The 17868-nt window shown below is 42.0% G+C and overlaps 1 protein-coding gene across 2 annotated transcripts in view; it reads right to left on the bottom strand.

Annotated features, from left to right (window-relative positions):
- Positions 1 to 5096: 5096 nt before the first annotated feature.
- Positions 5097 to 17868, bottom strand: part of plcg1 (phospholipase C, gamma 1) — a 57962-nt gene continuing 45190 nt past the window's right edge. The window contains exons 30-34 of one of the 2 annotated variants that reach the window (XM_079489461.1): positions 16810 to 16971; positions 13593 to 13681; positions 12062 to 12426; positions 10994 to 11061; positions 5097 to 10729 (exon numbers count right to left, since the gene is read on the bottom strand). In XM_079489461.1, coding sequence (XP_079345587.1) covers positions 10725 to 10729; positions 10994 to 11061; positions 12062 to 12426; positions 13593 to 13681; positions 16810 to 16971 — 689 coding nt within the window. In that variant the 3' untranslated portion in view covers positions 5097 to 10724. The remainder of the gene's footprint in view (positions 10730 to 10993; positions 11062 to 12061; positions 12427 to 13592; positions 13682 to 16809; positions 16972 to 17868) is intronic. The other variant, XM_079489462.1, reaches the window with a different exon arrangement.

The raw sequence follows: 17868 nt of genomic DNA, 5'->3' as shown, positions 1-17868 counted from the left end.
AGTTTACTAAGTATTGACGATTTAATTGGTTAAATATCTGAAAATTGAAAAATGATAATAATAGTGATGTGCAACAAGTCTATAAAGCTATCTATGAAAAAGTTTTATCTGCAACACAATTGTATGTAGTGGGGGTTATCTCTCTCTCTCTCAGCTAAGGGGTACTTCAGTGTTAATTTTGTTGACTAAGAACAAAATACAAAGACTAAGATTTTTAAATGGTGTGTTCAAAAGACTAAGACTAAATCAGAATTAGCTATCAAAATGAACATTAAGACTAAAAGACTAAGATTTTTTTATTTAGTCGACACTAGACTAAGACTAAATAATTTCAGATGACTAAAATAGGACTAAAACAAAATGGTGTTATTCAAAAGACTAAGACTAATCAGAATTTGCTGTCAAAATTAATACTGGTCTTTTCTTTGGGCTGAAAAACGTTGATCGCCCAGGTGATCTATAAAAGTGACATTAAAATACCCAGCTGCTGGCCCTAGATATCTGATATGGTCAATGGTCCCCGAATGAAAAATATGTCTATCATTAAACATGATGATGTAGGCATCAGTTTGAATTTACCTGCATCTTCATACATCTATAGCCAGTGAAAATATGAATAATAATAATAGCTTGAATTTTAGCGCCTTTCATGAACCCAAGGACGCTTTACAAAATGAATAACCAACAAACAAACAATAAACAAAACGACAAACTATATAGTTCATCATGTTCATCAAGGCTTAAGCCTGAGAGTCTTTTCAAGGCAGCCTTAAAAGAGTCCAGTGTTGGAGCATGGCAAATCTCTATTGGGAGAGTTCCACAGGGTGAATGAAATTAATCAACAATGATGTGTGGATATGGTCTGTTAACAATACTAGAGGTTCGGATCGTTGCAGTCCTCACTGATCCAACTGTGTCCAGTTGTCCAGGTGCCCACTCGTCCAGTTGTCCAGGAGCCCACTCGTCCAGTTGTCCAGGTGCCCACTCGTCCAGTTGTCCAGGTGCCCACTCGTCCAGTTGTCCAGGTGCCCAGTGGTCCAGGAGCCCACTCATCCAGTTGTCCAGGAGCCCACTCGTCCAGTTGTCCAGGTGCCCACTCGCCCAGGTGCCCATTACATACAATGCTATTATTGTATGTAATTATATGTCCTGGTTAATTGAATAAATAGGACCACAATGGAAACAAGCCCTAGTCAGAGCTTTTTGTATTGTCCATTTAGCATTATTGCATAACTGTACCTCTATACCTTTTGCAAACGGTTAATAGTGTTCAATCGTTCAATCAGTCAATCAATCAATCAATCAATCAATCAATCAATGAATCAATCAAAAAGCCACTATCCAGCAGTGGAGAAAGTACACAGATGTTTTGTGTGCATGCAAGAGCCGGCCTGAATTAGAAATTGTACTTGAGTAAGTAATAGTATAAATGTATCAAAGTACCAAAAGTAAAAGTGCTCATGCAGAATGTCCCAATTTCGCAATTATTTGTATTATTTTAAGTTTTTGGCCTTTTCGAATAGATGAAGTATAAAATAGGGCTTAATTGGTTCATGCATTTAAAAAAATAATAATTATCTTAATCTACAAAGTAACTTGTAGCCTTTTAAACTAAAGTTTTCAAATGGTGGTAAAAAGTACACAATATTGGTCTAAATAGAAAAGAAATGGTACTTTCCACCACTGGGGGGAGCCACTTACTGTAATTTCTTCAAAGGGTAACAGAAGAGTGGGCACATAACACTTGCTATGCATTAGGGGTGTGCTGAAATAACGTCTAACGATATGGCGATATATATCGATACGTCCTCCCGCGATAAATAATCGATATTGATTATTATAATATCGATATTTTTTGAAATTTGAAATGTTCATAATGAAGTGATGAACAACATGTTTAGAAAAGGAGGAAATGACAGCTAAAATAAAGCAAATCCCACTCAGATTCCACAGCAACCAGAAGTACTGAATTACTGGATGGTGATTTGTCCAAAGTCTCCAAACAGCTTTGTGGGAATACAAAATGCTGCATTTTTTCAGTTCCAAGTATTTTGTAGTTGCAGATATCGTGATATATCGTTGATGAAATTTCATACAATATATCGATATATCGCAATATATCGAATATCGTGATATTATCGTTATCGAGGGCCTAATATCGCGATATATATCGTATCGTGAGGAATCCATATCGTCCCACCCCTACTATGTTTATGTTTATTTATTTGATATGGACATAACAATCACATTGCTCATTGCACAGTTGTACAATTAGTAGATGCATCATTTACAGTGTGTTAGCACATGTGCTAATTTTCACCACTTGTCCACAGGAGACTTTTCTAAAAACTACAGGGACACTATAGTTTAAAAAACACCCAATCAAGTACAAAAGATTATACATTCTAATAATATTTACAGCACAATTACAAAATCCATTACATCATCTCTAATACAAAAGTAAACATAATCATTCTAATAACCAGTCAGAAGCTATACATGTGAACACAGTTGATTTGATTTCAACCATAGTTTGAGTCCTCTGTAGAACACGTTACCATCAGACTCTAGTTTTAGAGCCAGGCAAAGAGTTCCATAAGTTTGCTCCCTTTACTGAGAAGGCAGACTGTCCGAATGAGTTGTTACACCTAGGAACAATACAGTTACCACTTGTTGAGGCTCGTGTGGTTGCTCTACCAGAGCTCGGAAGTCTATCAACCAGTCCAGAGAACAAAGGTGAAACATGACCATGTAAACATTTAAAAACCAATTTGGTAGTAGAAAAAAACACAAAATTGTCAAACGTAAAAAGGTTGTGTTTTTTTAGGATACCACAAAGGTGCCATCTCATCGGTTTTTGATCCATGATTTTTATAGCCTGTTTGTATATTGATGTTATTGGTTGTAAGACAGTTTTAGAGGATTGTGACCATGTTGTAACGCTGTATGCTAGGTGTGAGAAAATCATAGCATGCATGTACAGTTGTGCAGTTTTAGCTGATAAGTCCCTTCTGATATGACGAAAACAATTTAGATTTGGTTTAACCTTCTTGCATATATGCTTTACCTGTTTTTCAAATTTTAAGTTTTTATCCAAGATTATTCCTAAGTATTTTACTTCACTCATTTCAGCAAGAGTTTCATTTTTGATGCGTACCTCAAAGGTATCCGCAGCAGGCCTGCTGCGGATGGAGATACACATTGAAACTGTTTTTTGTACATTTAGAGTTAATTGTGACGACTCTAGCCAGTTTGAGATGTTCTCCAATTCCTGTGTCAGCTGCGCATCCCATGTTTATAACGCATTATGAACACACTTATAAGACATTATAATCATCTCATAAACATGTATAATTATATATGATATTAAAACTAGAAGGCAAACAAAAAACAGATGCATATACAAATATACAGAAATGCATGAAGAGAAATGCAGTAAAAGCAATGCTAAAAAGATGCGTCTTAACATTTCTTTTAAAAATATCCACAGACTCAGACTCAGATGCACCACGGTGGACTGGATTCGAACCCACCTCAGTAACGAATTCCAAATGTTGGGATATGTGACTCTGGTGCACGTTTCAGCCTGGCGATAGGGTTGATATGTGACTGGTGCACGTTTCAGCCTGGCGATAGGGTTGATATGTGACTGGTGCACGTTTCAGCCTGGCGATAGGGTTGATATGTGACTGGTGCACGTTTCAGCCTGGCGATAGGGTTGATATGTGACTGGTGCACGTTTCAGCCTGGCGATAGGGTTGATATGTGACTGGTGCACGTTTCAGCCTGGCGATAGGGTTGATATGTGACTGGTGCACGTTTCAGCCTGGCGATAGGGTTGATATGTGACTGGTGCACGTTTCAGCCTGGCGATAGGGTTGATATGTGACTGGTGCACGTTTCAGCCTGGCGATAGGGTTGATATGTGACTGGTGCACGTTTCAGCCTGGCGATAGGGTTGATATGTGACTGGTGCACGTTTCAGCCTGGCGATAGGGTTGATATGTGACTGGTGCACGTTTCAGCCTGGCGATAGGGTTGATATGTGACTGGTGCACGTTTCAGCCTGGCGATAGGGTTGATATGTGACTGGTGCACGTTTCAGCCTGGCGATAGGGTTGATATGTGACTGGTGCACGTTTCAGCCTGGCGATAGGGTTGATATGTGACTGGTGCACGTTTCAGCCTGGCGATAGGGTTGATATGTGACTGGTGCACGTTTCAGCCTGGCGATAGGGTTGATATGTGACTGGTGCACGTTTCAGCCTGGCGATAGGGTTGATATGTGACTGGTGCACGTTTCAGCCTGGCGATAGGGTTGATATGTGACTGGTGCACGTTTCAGCCTGGCGATAGGGTTGTCTCCACGGTGGTGGGCGTGGGCAGCAACGTTACCACTGTGCCACATCCCCCACTCCCCCCAATAAGGACTGCATGCCCAAAATAGTTGAAAGTGGATGGAAGCAAATTAGGATTTTGTGCAACAGTGCAACATAGAAAACCTAGAAATGTTATACTACATACTACTTTTTAAATGTGCTTTATAAATAAAATTGACTTGACTTGACATCAACATACACCATAGGGACCTGAGTTGTACAAAAAACAACAACCCACAAAGTAAAAATATGGAGATAAGGTAGAAACCTTATCTCCATATTTGTACTCTATTTTATATAGCCCATATGGGTGTGTATATATATATATATTAGGGATGTGCCAATGAGACATTTTGGCCGATATCGATATCCGATATAATGAATTGCTGTTATGGCCGATAACCGAAATTACCGGTATCTCATTCTGTATTGAAAAATTATAATTTGTCCATTCTGAAAAATACATGTAACAGGGTATCTGCACTGCAGGCTATAGGCAAGTCAGATTTTACTTTAATACCTTTATATTTAATATTGTGAGCTTGTAGATCTGTTCAAGCTGTTACTTTGGGCTTGTTTATCAGTAAAGACAGACCGATTGAAAAAATAATTGCGAATATCTCAAATAATTGCGATTAGACGATTATGTAATAATTGTGACAGTGTTGTAGTTTCTGCACTTCACAGGTAACGAGTTTGAAAGAAAATAAGTCAAGCTAGTCATATAAGTACTTTATTTTTCAGGCTTGAATATGTTTCATATGAAAGGCAAAACATTTTTAAATCAATACTTTTCTTCTCAATAGCTTAGGCACGTTACAGAAAGGCGTAGTTTGTAAATGAGACCATTGTAGTAAACGAAACGGAAAAAGATTAAAAAAAAACATAAAAACAATGACACTCTGGGGCAAGATGTGAATGTTATGGCTATAAAGTGATGAAATGTGTACATAAAGCTTTAATTTATACGCCATTGCCCGAGGGAGTCACCCCCTACAAGCTAACGGCGCGTCGCTAGCTTGTAGATCTGTTCTTTTGGGAGGCGGTATACGGCTTAGCAGTGGCGGACATCTTTTGGTTCCATCGATCCAGACCCCATTCATCTTTACCATATAATATAAATACCCTTTGTTTTGAGATTTTATTTTTTCACAGAATCGATTGTTTTATGGTCATGATTCACCAGGATCCTGGATGGCTTGATTCTAGGCTGAAAATAATTGATATAAATATGTTTGGAAATCTCTATGGGAAAAATGAATGGGGTCTGGATCGATGGTTCCAGAAAATGGCCACCACTGCGATGCCCTATATGGTTTGGCTTTAAAGACACAGGAAGAGGCATGTGGACGTCAGCAGGAAGCTACCTACGTAGCATCAGAGGGAGGGAGGAGTGCAGTCTCGCCACGACACAGGCCACTCATTGACCAATCAGAGAGAAAACAACCCCCCCCCCCCTGCTTTTTAGATAATAACTTTGGGATAAAAACAAGTATACTAAGGTTATTGTAATAACCTAAGCATTAATTGATGGACAATAATCTTGAGGTGCCATAGACGCCATTCAAGACTAGGGTTGGGATCCGGAATTGGAGGAACCGTTTCCAGAAGAGGTTTATTACACTCTGTACAAATGGAACTAAATGGACCTGTTTTGGGTCCATTAAGGTTCCATTTGTACACTCTCCGACTTACAGACCTTTAAGGGTCCATTTGGAACCCCCTCAATGAACCCAGAGGGTCCTTGTATCTCACTTTAAGAACCAGAGAGGTATATAGAGGAATATAATAGCAATCGCCGTCATTAAGGATCCCAATCCCATTCAAGACTGGACATAATAACCGAAATAATGCACGCTGGACTATTATATACATGCCCCTTGCCCCTTCCTTGAGTCCTTATAATTCCTTATAAAATGGCGATGCCCGTTAACATTATTAGTGCCTAATTAACTATTAACTAACGCTTCACCCAACCTTAGTTGGTTTACCAAAACAATGACTTGCGGGTGCAAATCAAACAAGATTTCTTCCGTAAGACAGTGAGACCTGCAAGTCTCCAGTGGCCCCGCCTTTAACCTATACAACGTTTCATATACTCTTCATTATGGCTTTAGGAGCGTCTCGATTGTTAAAAACAAAGAGTGAGGAAATACTGAGTCGAACATTACAGGGTCAATAACAAATTGACAACTTATATGCGCTATGAGAAAAAGAAAACACTGTTTCCAATGTGTGAGTGTGGAAAGACAACACCATAGATTTAACAAAGCTTGGAATAGCATCCCTCAAGGTTCAGATCCATCAGCCCGTAGTATCTCTACCAATAATAAGGCCTTGAGAACAGATTATCAGGCATGAAATGCCTGATAATAAAAAGTTTAAAAGGGAAGTATCGTCCAACTCTGATTTCATATCAGGAGACATCTTGAATTTCAAGAAGGACATTACAGTACATGAGTAAATGTCAGTATATGAATTAGAGCCCGATCGATCTACTGGTTTGCCGATATATCGTCCATTATTTGATGTTTTTTGATCACATCAGTTTCAGCAATTATGCAGCCAATGTCCGATTTTTGACCATTTCGACAGTATCTCAGGCACGTCATATAGGCAAAATATTACAAAATCTACAAGCTCACATGTCGTAATGCAACACATGAGCTTTTAGATGGCCATTATTGAAACATGGTTAGATTAAATAACCTAAAATATTGGTCAAAACTTAGGTCACCGGTGGTTTTTAGGACAACCCCCAAAATCTTGATCGGACCAGGAATAATTAGGCATCGGTCGGACTCTAATGAGAATACCACTTGAAGAGTGGCCAACGATGCTGCACTGTCAAGGCCAAGGAAAGACATTCAATTACACAGACCTCTTCCAGTTTTATGTACAAAGTCTCAGATTTTCTCAGTTCATAAACAATTGTAATGTATCCACCGTTAGCTTGTGTTTAGCGGTTGTCACAAATCCTTGGTGCCCGCTGGCATGTAGGAACTTGGTAATTTCTAAACCTCCCCCAGAATACTGTGGCACAAAACAAACATAAAATTGGCCCCGTTAAAGACTTTGTGATGCATTAAAAAAATGTAAAAACACAAGAAGCAAAGCCAGGTACTGGCAATCTAAATAATCCTATTTGGTCATGGTTGGTTGACAATACTGTTTTCAATTTGGTTACTTAATTGTCTCTCTCTTTAGGCTATATATTTATAATTTTCACACACGCAGAGACCCATAACCAAAAAACCTAAAAGAACAATGAAAACAAAGAAAAAAAACACCATGGACATGTTAAATAGACCTTAGCCATGAAAATATATTTTTTTAGACACATTTGTTAAGATCTCAAACACACATAGTTTCCAAACAGCCACCGACTTAAAATCTAATGAGAGAACGTGAACAGTGGTCACCATCAGTCTTATCATTATATGGTTTTAGGCTGTTGGGAATAGTCATGTTCAACTCAATAAAAGGGTGCTGTGATTGACAAAATTAGGGCCAGGCCATATGGACAAAAACAAATACATATTTTTGACCAAATATACCTCGGTATCGATTGATTCAGAGTTTTCGGAAATCTTCGGACATATCGAAAATAGCCGATCTACGAGTTCACAATATGCTGTGACACGCGAGTTTATAGATGTGGGCAATTTCTGAAAATAGATTTTTTTAAGTCAAAAAGAGAGGAAAAGACAAAACCTGTGCCATTACGATAGATATCACTATATCAATACAGTAGCCCGGCCCTGTAAAATAAACACTTCTCCGATGGCAATCTGAAAGAAGTTTCATTACGCTTTGAATAAATAACAAAAAGACCGTTTTAACCGTTGCTTCATCCAACCAACCCTTGTAACCGTCAAGGGTAGATTTATACGGGCAAAGATCAGTTAAGATATAAAACATTGCTTGTTCACCGCATCTTGTCCAGGAGAGACAGAGGACTGTGTGGCCTGTTGCTTCACGCAGTGTGGACCAAAAGCTCAGATTTATACTTAGTTGTATAGCTCACTAAACAACCAAGTATAAATCAGGCACTTAAACCCTATAGTATATCGTTGCTGTCGAACAGAAACCTCTCATCTATTCTCCATATTTTAACTTTTTGTATTCTTTTCATAAATTAATGTACTTGATCATACTACAGCGTCACACAAAAGCATCAAAAGTAGCAGATCTGCCAGGTTGAGCAAGTTTCGAGCTTGTCAATCTTGTCAATTCTTTATTTGAATTCTGAAAAGACAGAGACGATATACTTTTAGTTGGCTGTCGCCCCCCAGTATCCATGTCAGGTCTAATCCAGACCGCATCTCTGACAAAAATAGCCGATCTACAAGCTCACAAAGCGGCAAGTCAGCGACACGATGTGAGATTGTAGATCAGCTATATTTCTGATTTTACGAATAAGTATGTTTCGGAAAGTCTGGGTAAAAAGCACCTGCGAGAGGGGGAGGGGAGGCCAAAGAATGGAATGAGGTCCAGTTTTTGGAATGTAAGTGACCCATGTAGAGAAAACAAAAGTTCATCTGACAGTGTGTGTGTATACGTGTGCACGTGTGTGCGCACATGGCATGTCAGGCTGTCCTGTTCTCCGGCTGCTTCCAAGACAAACCGGCAACTACCTTCTCCTGATGCCTGGAAACTATAAAGGGATATTTACTTGTGACCCATTACAAATGTGTCCCGACCAACCTAGTGTTTGGGAACCATACTTTTCATTGACGGGGGTCCCTCAGAGCTCTGCACTTGGCTTGGCACTCCCCTCCCACCCCCCTCTCATATGGCATGACCTGGGCTTATGTGGTTCAATTTAAAAAAAAATCACTAAGGAGAGTGTGTGTGTGTGTGTGTTGAACAGACAAAGAAGTTCCTCCATGAAGCGCACGTGGAGCGACACATTTAAAAACAGCCATAGAGAGCCCTCGTGTATTACACAGATTATATGTAGGAAAAAAAAGACAAATCACATTATGAAGTGTTTAAATAAAAAATAATAATAATGGGAGACCAAAGGAGCTCTTTGAGAGCAGGTGTGGGGCTGCTTCGGCTGTTCTCTGACACCAAACAGCACAGCAGGAATAATAAATATATAACTATATATATATTCATATACGTTGAAGAGAGAGCAGTTGGAGGAGGAGGAGGAGACAAAAAAACACCTCGACCTTGGAAACAGTTTCAAACTGGTCTTTTTTTCTTTCTTTTTTTTTACACAGCTCTCCATCTCTCTTGCTCTCTCTCTCTCTCTCGTCCTCCAAAAACTTGCGCTCATCTCAGGAAGAAAATAATAAACCCACACACAACTGAGGAAAAGACCCCCCTCCGGCAGACCACCAGACTACTTTTTCTGTTTGTCTGTTCCTCTCCTTCCTGTCCACGATCAGTGGTGTCCTCTTCCGCTCGCCCCCTCACACACACACGCACGCACGCACACACTGCCCCTCCCATCTTCTCCACCACAGTTTCTCAAGGTTGGGTCGTGGGACCACCAAGAGGGTCCAAACTGAACCTTTACAGGGGTCTGTAACTCTGGGAGGCGCACAAATAGAACCAAATGGACCCTAACGCAGTGTTTCTCAAAGTGGGGGTCCGGGGACCCCTAGAGATCCTTAGTCTTTTCATGTCAAGGACTTAAAATAGCAGATATACAAGCTCACAGAGCAGCACAAATGTTTGGAAGATTATTTTATTATTATTTATATATCTTTTACATAAATCTTCTCTTCTGGGAGTGTCCCTGGCACAAAACCTTTTCAGATGGGGAGGTCCGTGGTCAAATACATATCAATTTGGCATAAAATTGCTTGAGAACCACTGCCCTAACGGGTCCACTTGGTTCCATTCGCACACTGCTCTCAAAGTTAAACTATCACTGAGGATTTTACAGTGTAGATTTGGGGATGTCCCAAAGGGAAAAAAAAGTGAACACTATTTGTACACTATGTTACAGACCCATAAAGGTGTCCATTTGCGCCCCCTGGTGAGGACCCCGGACCAGGTGTTGAGAAACCTCGATGCTCCTTCTCTTGGGAGGCGATGGTAGTTGTGGTGATGTGGGCGGGGTTTGGCGAAAGGAGAGAGAGAGAGGCGGCAGAGCAAGGGGATGGTGACAGCTGCCTGAAATGTAGGCCAAAAGTGGTGGTGTGGGGAGTTTCCATGGAAACCAGTGTTCACAGCAGTCAGTGACATCATCTGTACGTGGGGGGGGGACTGACAAGGAGGAGGAGGGGATGTGGGTGGGGCAGGGGTGTTGGCTGCTGTAGAATCGCAACCATTGGTCCAAATGAACCTTTTACACACGGTTCTCTCCGCCCACCCGGGTCCTCCTCATCATCCTATAGGGACAAAAGCAGAAAAAAGGAAGAAAATTAAGAATCTTTGCGTGGTCACAATGCTTACTTTAACACAGGTGCACTCAGGTACCAGTGGTACAACCCATAACTCTGAGAGTGCACGAAAGGAGAGTCCATTTGGTTCCATTTGTGCACTCTCAAGAGTTACAGACCCGTAAGGGTCCTTTAGGAACACCTTCGAGGAACTTTGAGAACCACTGACAGGTACAATTTAGTCAATTAGCAGACGCTCTTATCGGATGTCACCTGGTAATTGCTTGAGTGTGAGAGGCTGCAAGGGCTCCAAGTGATGATGTAAAAGGAACGGGCCAGCACTTTGAAGAAAAGACCTTCATTCAGAATCATGACACTTTCCATAACTTTTAAAAACTATTACTGTCCTTATTGAGGCGGTGAGAAAGCGCTGCCGCCTGTTAACATTCTAAAACAGCTGCATGACTAATTAAATCAACTTTTATCATGTGTAATAATGATGCCTCAGGACAGGGTCTTTAAAGGACCACTTCACCACTTTTCAACCTATCTTCATATAATAGGTCCTCACTAATAATCATGAAAAAAATGGCGCAATTTTTTTCTACTTGGTCTGTGTCTCATAGGAGGGCTGTGGGCAGTTCAGAAACCCGTCCACCAGTGACATCATCGATGGGGAATACAAGCTAATAGAAACTGCTGGCTTTCTAGTCCTGCAAAGTTGCAATGCGGAAATGGAAGCCATCGTTCTCACGATAATGAAAATCTAAACATTTTTGTAAAAAAAACGTGTTTAAAAAAAATTGGCCTAATGATGATGTCACTGGTGGACGGGTTTCTGAACAGCCCACAGCCATCCTATGAGACACAGACTGAGTAGAAAAAAATCGTGCCATTTTATCATGATTATTAGTGAGGACCTATTATATGAAGATAGGTTGAAAAGTGGTGAAGTGGTCCTTTAATGTTTTTCAGGCCATGGACCCCTTAGCTGAGAGAGAGATGAAGCAGGGAGCCCCATTACATATTGTATAAAGATATGTTGCAGATAAAACGTTTTCATAGATTTCATACACATGTTTCACAGCACTGTCATCTGAGTATAAATTCAGAACTATCATTTGCAGGTTTCTTTCAGTTTCTTCAGCCTAATTTGGGTCCGTTGGGCAATTATTTGTAGTTTCTACAGCCTAATTGGAATTGTAACTACATAATGGCCCGGTGCAAAAATAAATAAAAGCCTGCTACAAATAGCCGCCTGGTTCCTTTTAAACGCCCGGGGCCAAAACGATTTTGTGCATTAAACGTCCGGGCTACTATTTGTAAATATACAGTACACACCTCCTATTCTGCGGGTCCATGTGGTCCAGCAAGGCCTCCTGCGACACCCGGAAGTCGTCCAGCGGTGACTGGTAGCGGGCCTCGAAGGAGCCCTCTCTGCTGCTGCTGCTGCTGCTGCTCCGGTAGGCGGCCATGGCCTGGGCCGACAGGGCCGGGGAGGACTGGGAGGACAGGGAGGACTGGGACAGGGGCAGGGGGGACGTCATGCTGGAGTTGGCCAACGACGTGGAGGAGCCCCCCGACTCCCCCAGGCGCTCCCCCCCACGCCCCGCCGCCTGGTTGGTGGCGGAGGAGGAGACCAGAGACAGGGAGGAGGAGGAAGAGGCACTGCTAAGGAACGGGCACAGCGACTCGCCATTTTCATCCTGGTGACAGAGGGAGCGATGAGGTCATCAGTGAGACCACAGCAAAAAAGTGGAGATATTATCGTTGCTGTCGGGCAAAAATCTCCTATCACCATGTTTCAACTCATTGAATTCTTTCCATAAAGTAACGCACTACTTGATCATACTACAGCGTCACACAAAAGCATCAAAAGTAGCAGATCCGTAAGCTCGAAGTGCATCGCTAAGCGACGTGTTTTGAGCTTGTAGATCTGCTACTTTGGCTGGGTTTTTTTCCATTTGAATCCTGAAAAGTCACGGTTTTGGTCATATGAGGTTTCCATCCGACAGAGATGTTATGCGAGTATGGTGGAATTTGGAGAAAAAAGACTGATCAATGCAAGACACCTTTAACCCTACTGCATGCTTTCACGTTTTTCTTTTATAGCAGATCTACAAGCTTACAACGCAGTGCGATGTCACGTGCTGCGCTGTGAGACTAAGGAACCAATGGTTCCCGAGCCATGTGAGACGTCTCACCAGAATATCCTCGGAGGAGGAAAGTCTGGTAAGACTGGCAGTGTCGGTAGGCCAATCAGAGGCAGGCGGGGCGTTGCCATGATTAGAGACGGACGTAGTATTGAATCATGCCAGGAGCCTATCTCCTGTATCTGTAGTGTGAGGCAGCTTGATGTACAAGTACAATCCCTGGACATGACACTGGTATGTCCCTGGGATCAAGGGAGGGATCAACTCTTGATGCTATGGTCTTTACTATGACCCGCACCGGGGGTGGGGGGGGGGGGATTGAACCCCAACTTCCCAATCCCAGGGCGGGCACTGTAACCACAATGCCACTGAGCTGTTTGTGAGATTGTAGATCTGCTATTTGCACCTTTCTTTTCCTTCTCTTATTTAATTTAACCCATTTAGGACGGGAACCTCTTTTGGGGTTTTTACCTTTCAAAACAGAAACCCCTTTTTGGGGTAGTTAATTGAATAAAGGTTTTTTAAAGTTTTTCAGAAAACTTGGGTCAGGATTTTAAGGCATTTTTACAATCATCCTCAGGTCTAAATTGGTTAAAGAATTTTTTTTTAGATAATAATCATATTTAACAACATATAGTTGAACAAACTATAATAATAATAATAACACATTAATGATATCTACAAGTGCTGCATATGTGATCCACAGCCCTGTGACTCACCCTGCCCCGGATGATGTCCATGTGCACCAGCAGCGAGGCCAGCTCCAGGTCCTCATTGTAGCTGTTCTTCAGGGGAACCGACCTGTAACCTGGTCACAGCACACACACACAAACCACTTTGAGACATGCACTGACTATCTGTATGAACGCAATATTCACACTCGGTAGGATCGGACATGCTGGCAGGACCCTTGACTTAGGTTTGGGTCAAAGCGCTCCGTGTGTGAATGGAAGCGGTGGTTGTCCGGTGTATTTACATTCAGCGTGTTGATGACGCTTCTATTGTTGACAGGTGGAGCCTCCCCTCCTCCCGAGATGTTTGGAGATAGAGATAACTGAAAACCAGTTACATCGTTTAACCGCTTTGTATTAGCTGTCTAGTTGGAAATATTCACTGGTCTCTATTATGAACGACCTACACCTGACGCTTCCCTACGCAGTAGGGCATTCACTAAAAAAATCGATTTATCGATTTATCGATTTCATTAACACAAGTCGATTCAGATTAGGAGAAGTCGAAAGTTGAAAAAAAAAAAAAAAAAAAAGTTTTCCCCATATCATATTTTTTGCTCTATGTGTGCGTGTGTACAGAATTCAAACTGTAGCATTGATTATTGTCACGGACAGAAGTCATTATTCCCCTTTGCATATGCATTTCAGAACGCGCCCTTAATTAAAAACCAACTGCAGCTGTGTATGTGGCTCTCAGCGCGCGGTGTCCCACTATTGACTGGCTGAATTTGAAGTTTGAACTGCGCTGTGTCAGAGAAGTAACAGATAGAAGCGCGGAAACTTTATCCCCAAACCTCTGTTTATCCCCAAACCTCTGTGCTGGAAATAAAACGTCTGGCTTTCCGAGGCTACATCCGTGCTGACGCAATGACCTGTTTCTGGTTTAGCTTTACGCGCGGGGCACATCATATGAACCTCTCCGTCTCCGGTCAGTGCGGGTTGTTGTTTGTTTGCATGGCTCAGAAAATAAGTAACAAACTAACATGATAACGTTATCGAGTTGGAGGAGGAGGAGAAGGTTCACGTGGAAGGTAATGCAGATTGTATTCTGTTGATGTGCCAAACTGCTGCTGGCTGCTGTGATGATAATAGACGTATCCATTGTGTCAGTGTATAATTTGACTGCGTTGCACGGTGCCGCGGCCGATCTACAAGCTCACAACGCGTCGCGAGCTTGTAGATCTGCTCTAATTCTGCAGCGCAAGCTAGCACGGCACTGCGCAGCGCAAAGGGGGACAACAGGGGGCCCCACGACCGGGCGTTGCTTAACGGGAGGATGAATAAGTGACGTGAGGAGCAGGAGGCGATGCGCGGCCGTCGGAGGCCCCCCCTGGGGGGGAGGTCCAAACCAACCGCAGCTTAAACAGGTGAAAAATCAACTGCGACGGAAGGGGCTGCGATGCGATTATTGTTTTTTTTTTAAAAACAAAAAAAACACTACCTATAGCGCGAGGCCTCGCTGCGACGTGCACACTGTTTAGTATTTACTATTATAGTTTTATGTTTTGATAATCATCGCTTTGCCATATAGATGATACATGCACTGTGCCATATTGGAGAGGCCACTGTGTGTGTGCGCAGTGCTTTGTTTGACATGCTCCGTATTTGAGCGCGCGCACCTCCACCCGCCCCTGTTAACAACCCCCCCCCCCCGTCATACAAAACGATAAATCGACTCAACTTCGACTTTACTGTCTGACAAGTCGACTTGGAAAAATCCCAAGTCGTTAATGCCCTACTACGCAGTGCGCACTTGGCTGTATACTGTAGGCTAGAGATCGATGTTCTGTGCAACAAAAAGATTATACTGGGGACCTGGGGTGCATACGTTTGATAGACATACCAACAGTCCTACAGTCATGAGTCCGACAACGCCGTCACTCCCGTCATGCGCTGCCGGTTACAAATTACCCATGGCCGGTTACAAATCACCCATGGCTCCCGGCAATGCGTTGCTGGTTACAAATCACAAATTGCCGGTTACAAATCACCCGTGGCTTCCGTGTGCGGTTAGGGTTAGGTTAGATCGAGACAAAGACTGCAATCGGACCAATTACTGGGATTTATGGTATAAAAATGGTACTGATTTCTATGCCTTTGCAAGTACAGGTCTGTTAAAACCACTGAACCAGGCTAGCTGTCAAGATGCCAATATCAGTACAGGTCTGTTAAAACCACTGAACCAGGCTAGCTGTCAAGATGCCAAGATCAGTACAGGTCTGTTAAAACCACTGAACCAGGCTAGCTGTCAAGATGCCAATATCAGTCCGGTAGGAAAAAGACAGCGTTTGATCCTCACATTCCCCTCAGGCTGTGCCTCTGTTATATTTATGTGGGAGTAGTTATGGTGTGCGCCGTCTACTACCCAGACTCCACCCCTCAACTTATCAGTAGTTATGGTGTGCGCCGTCTACTACCCAGACTCCACCCCTCAACTTATCAAACAGAGTATTTACCTTTTGTGAACACCTCTGAAACGGAAGGACATTCTCCTGTTGAACGATCAACACCAGAAAGTGTCCCGACCCGATTCCCCGGATATTTTCCATTGACTTTTATAATATTTCTATCATCTGTGATTTGATCGACCAGGTGATATTGATGGGCTTATTGAGTATCAAATACAACCATTTCAGACAAAAGCTGCAGAGAGTAGTACCACACAAATTAACATTGAGGTAATGGCCCCGATTACATATCAATTGTCCATGGTGTCACCTGTAGACAGAAGACATACTGTACCACTTCCATGCAGAATGGGAAGAAATTAATAATTTTGCCATCATTTTGAATAGACAGTTGCGCTACATATCGTCTCTGTCAGGTGGAAACCTCATAACTGTGATTTGTCAGGATTCAAATTCAAAAGTAGCAGATCTACAAGCTCAAAACACGTCGCTTCTCACCACTTTTCGAGCTTGTGGATCTGCTACTGTGTGACGCTGTAGTGTGATCTAGTGGGGCATTCATTTACAAAATAAAAAAGACAAAAAATAGAATATGGGGATAAGAGGTTTCTGCCCGAAAACGGCGATATACAGTACAGTATGATATAGTTGCTGTGTCCAACGTTGTTATGTGCACAGCAATGTTAATTTGTATAAATATGTCACAGCTACCAAAATCCTTTTTGGGGACAAGAAAAAGAAGCAAAATTGATTACTAAATTGATTATTGATTATAATTATTACATGTTGCACCCTACCTGTCTTGAGGCCGTTGATGGGGAACGTGGCTTGAGCCAGGAAGTTCTGGTCACTGAACATGTCGATCTCGTACACCCCGAAGCGCAGGAAGGCAAAGGCTGAGTTCAACACGGTGAAGCTGAAGGTCTTTCTGGGCCACGTGGGGTTCAGACCATTATCAGCTGGAAGAGGAAAACATGATGAGATTACAAATCAACATTCTATCATAATTCCACTATGAGAGAAACCAGGTTAAGTAGTCTTGCCAACAGTTCTAGAGGCATGTTGCCCACAAGTTATTAGCCTAGTCAAAACTAAACTCGTATCTCTATTTCGCTTCTATACTGTATATAGTATTGATCCTGTCTTGACTATACTGTAGTGTAGGCCATGTATTTGCCATGCATTTTTCTTCTTTTGTTAGTTTAGTATTAGTATTGGTGGTTATTAATTTGAGTACTTATTGTCCTTTTACTTCTTGGAATATTAATGTATTACTATTGTTGTTACTATTAATACTACTATTTCGTGGATGTTGTTCCCTGATTATGGCTTCATATGTGCATGTGATCTACCCATTCATGGTAATTTAAAAATATTTGATCACAAAATAATGTATTGTGAGGATGCTTGATGCACAAGTAAACCCCCTGGACATGACGCTACCCCCCAATCCAACCCTTGATGCTGAGTGCCAAGCAGGGAGGCATTGGGTCCCATTTTTACAGTCTTTGGTATGACCCGGACGGGGGACTGTAGTCACTGTACCACCGACCTCCCAGTCTCAGGGCAGACATTCCAACCACAAGGCCACTGAGCTGGTGTCATAAACCTGAGTTTATATAATAAAAATGGCCTCCACTCTGAATTAAATCTTTATGACTTTTTTATGGCCATGTCATTCACCCCAAAGAGGTAGTATCTCTAGTACTCTAACACTGTGAGGTCTGTGACTCCAACCCTGTCATTAACAGTGGTAGAATGCTGTTAACCACACTGGACATGTCATTATATTTTAAAGCTTTACAAAATCTACTAGCTTCTTCTTCAAATCCGTCAGCAATCTACTAGCTCACACC

This window comes from Electrona antarctica (assembly GCF_951216825.1).
Source record: "Electrona antarctica genome assembly, chromosome: 2".
Lineage (NCBI taxonomy): Eukaryota > Metazoa > Chordata > Actinopteri > Myctophiformes > Myctophidae > Electrona > Electrona antarctica.
This window is presented reverse-complemented; position numbering and strand designations above follow the sequence as displayed.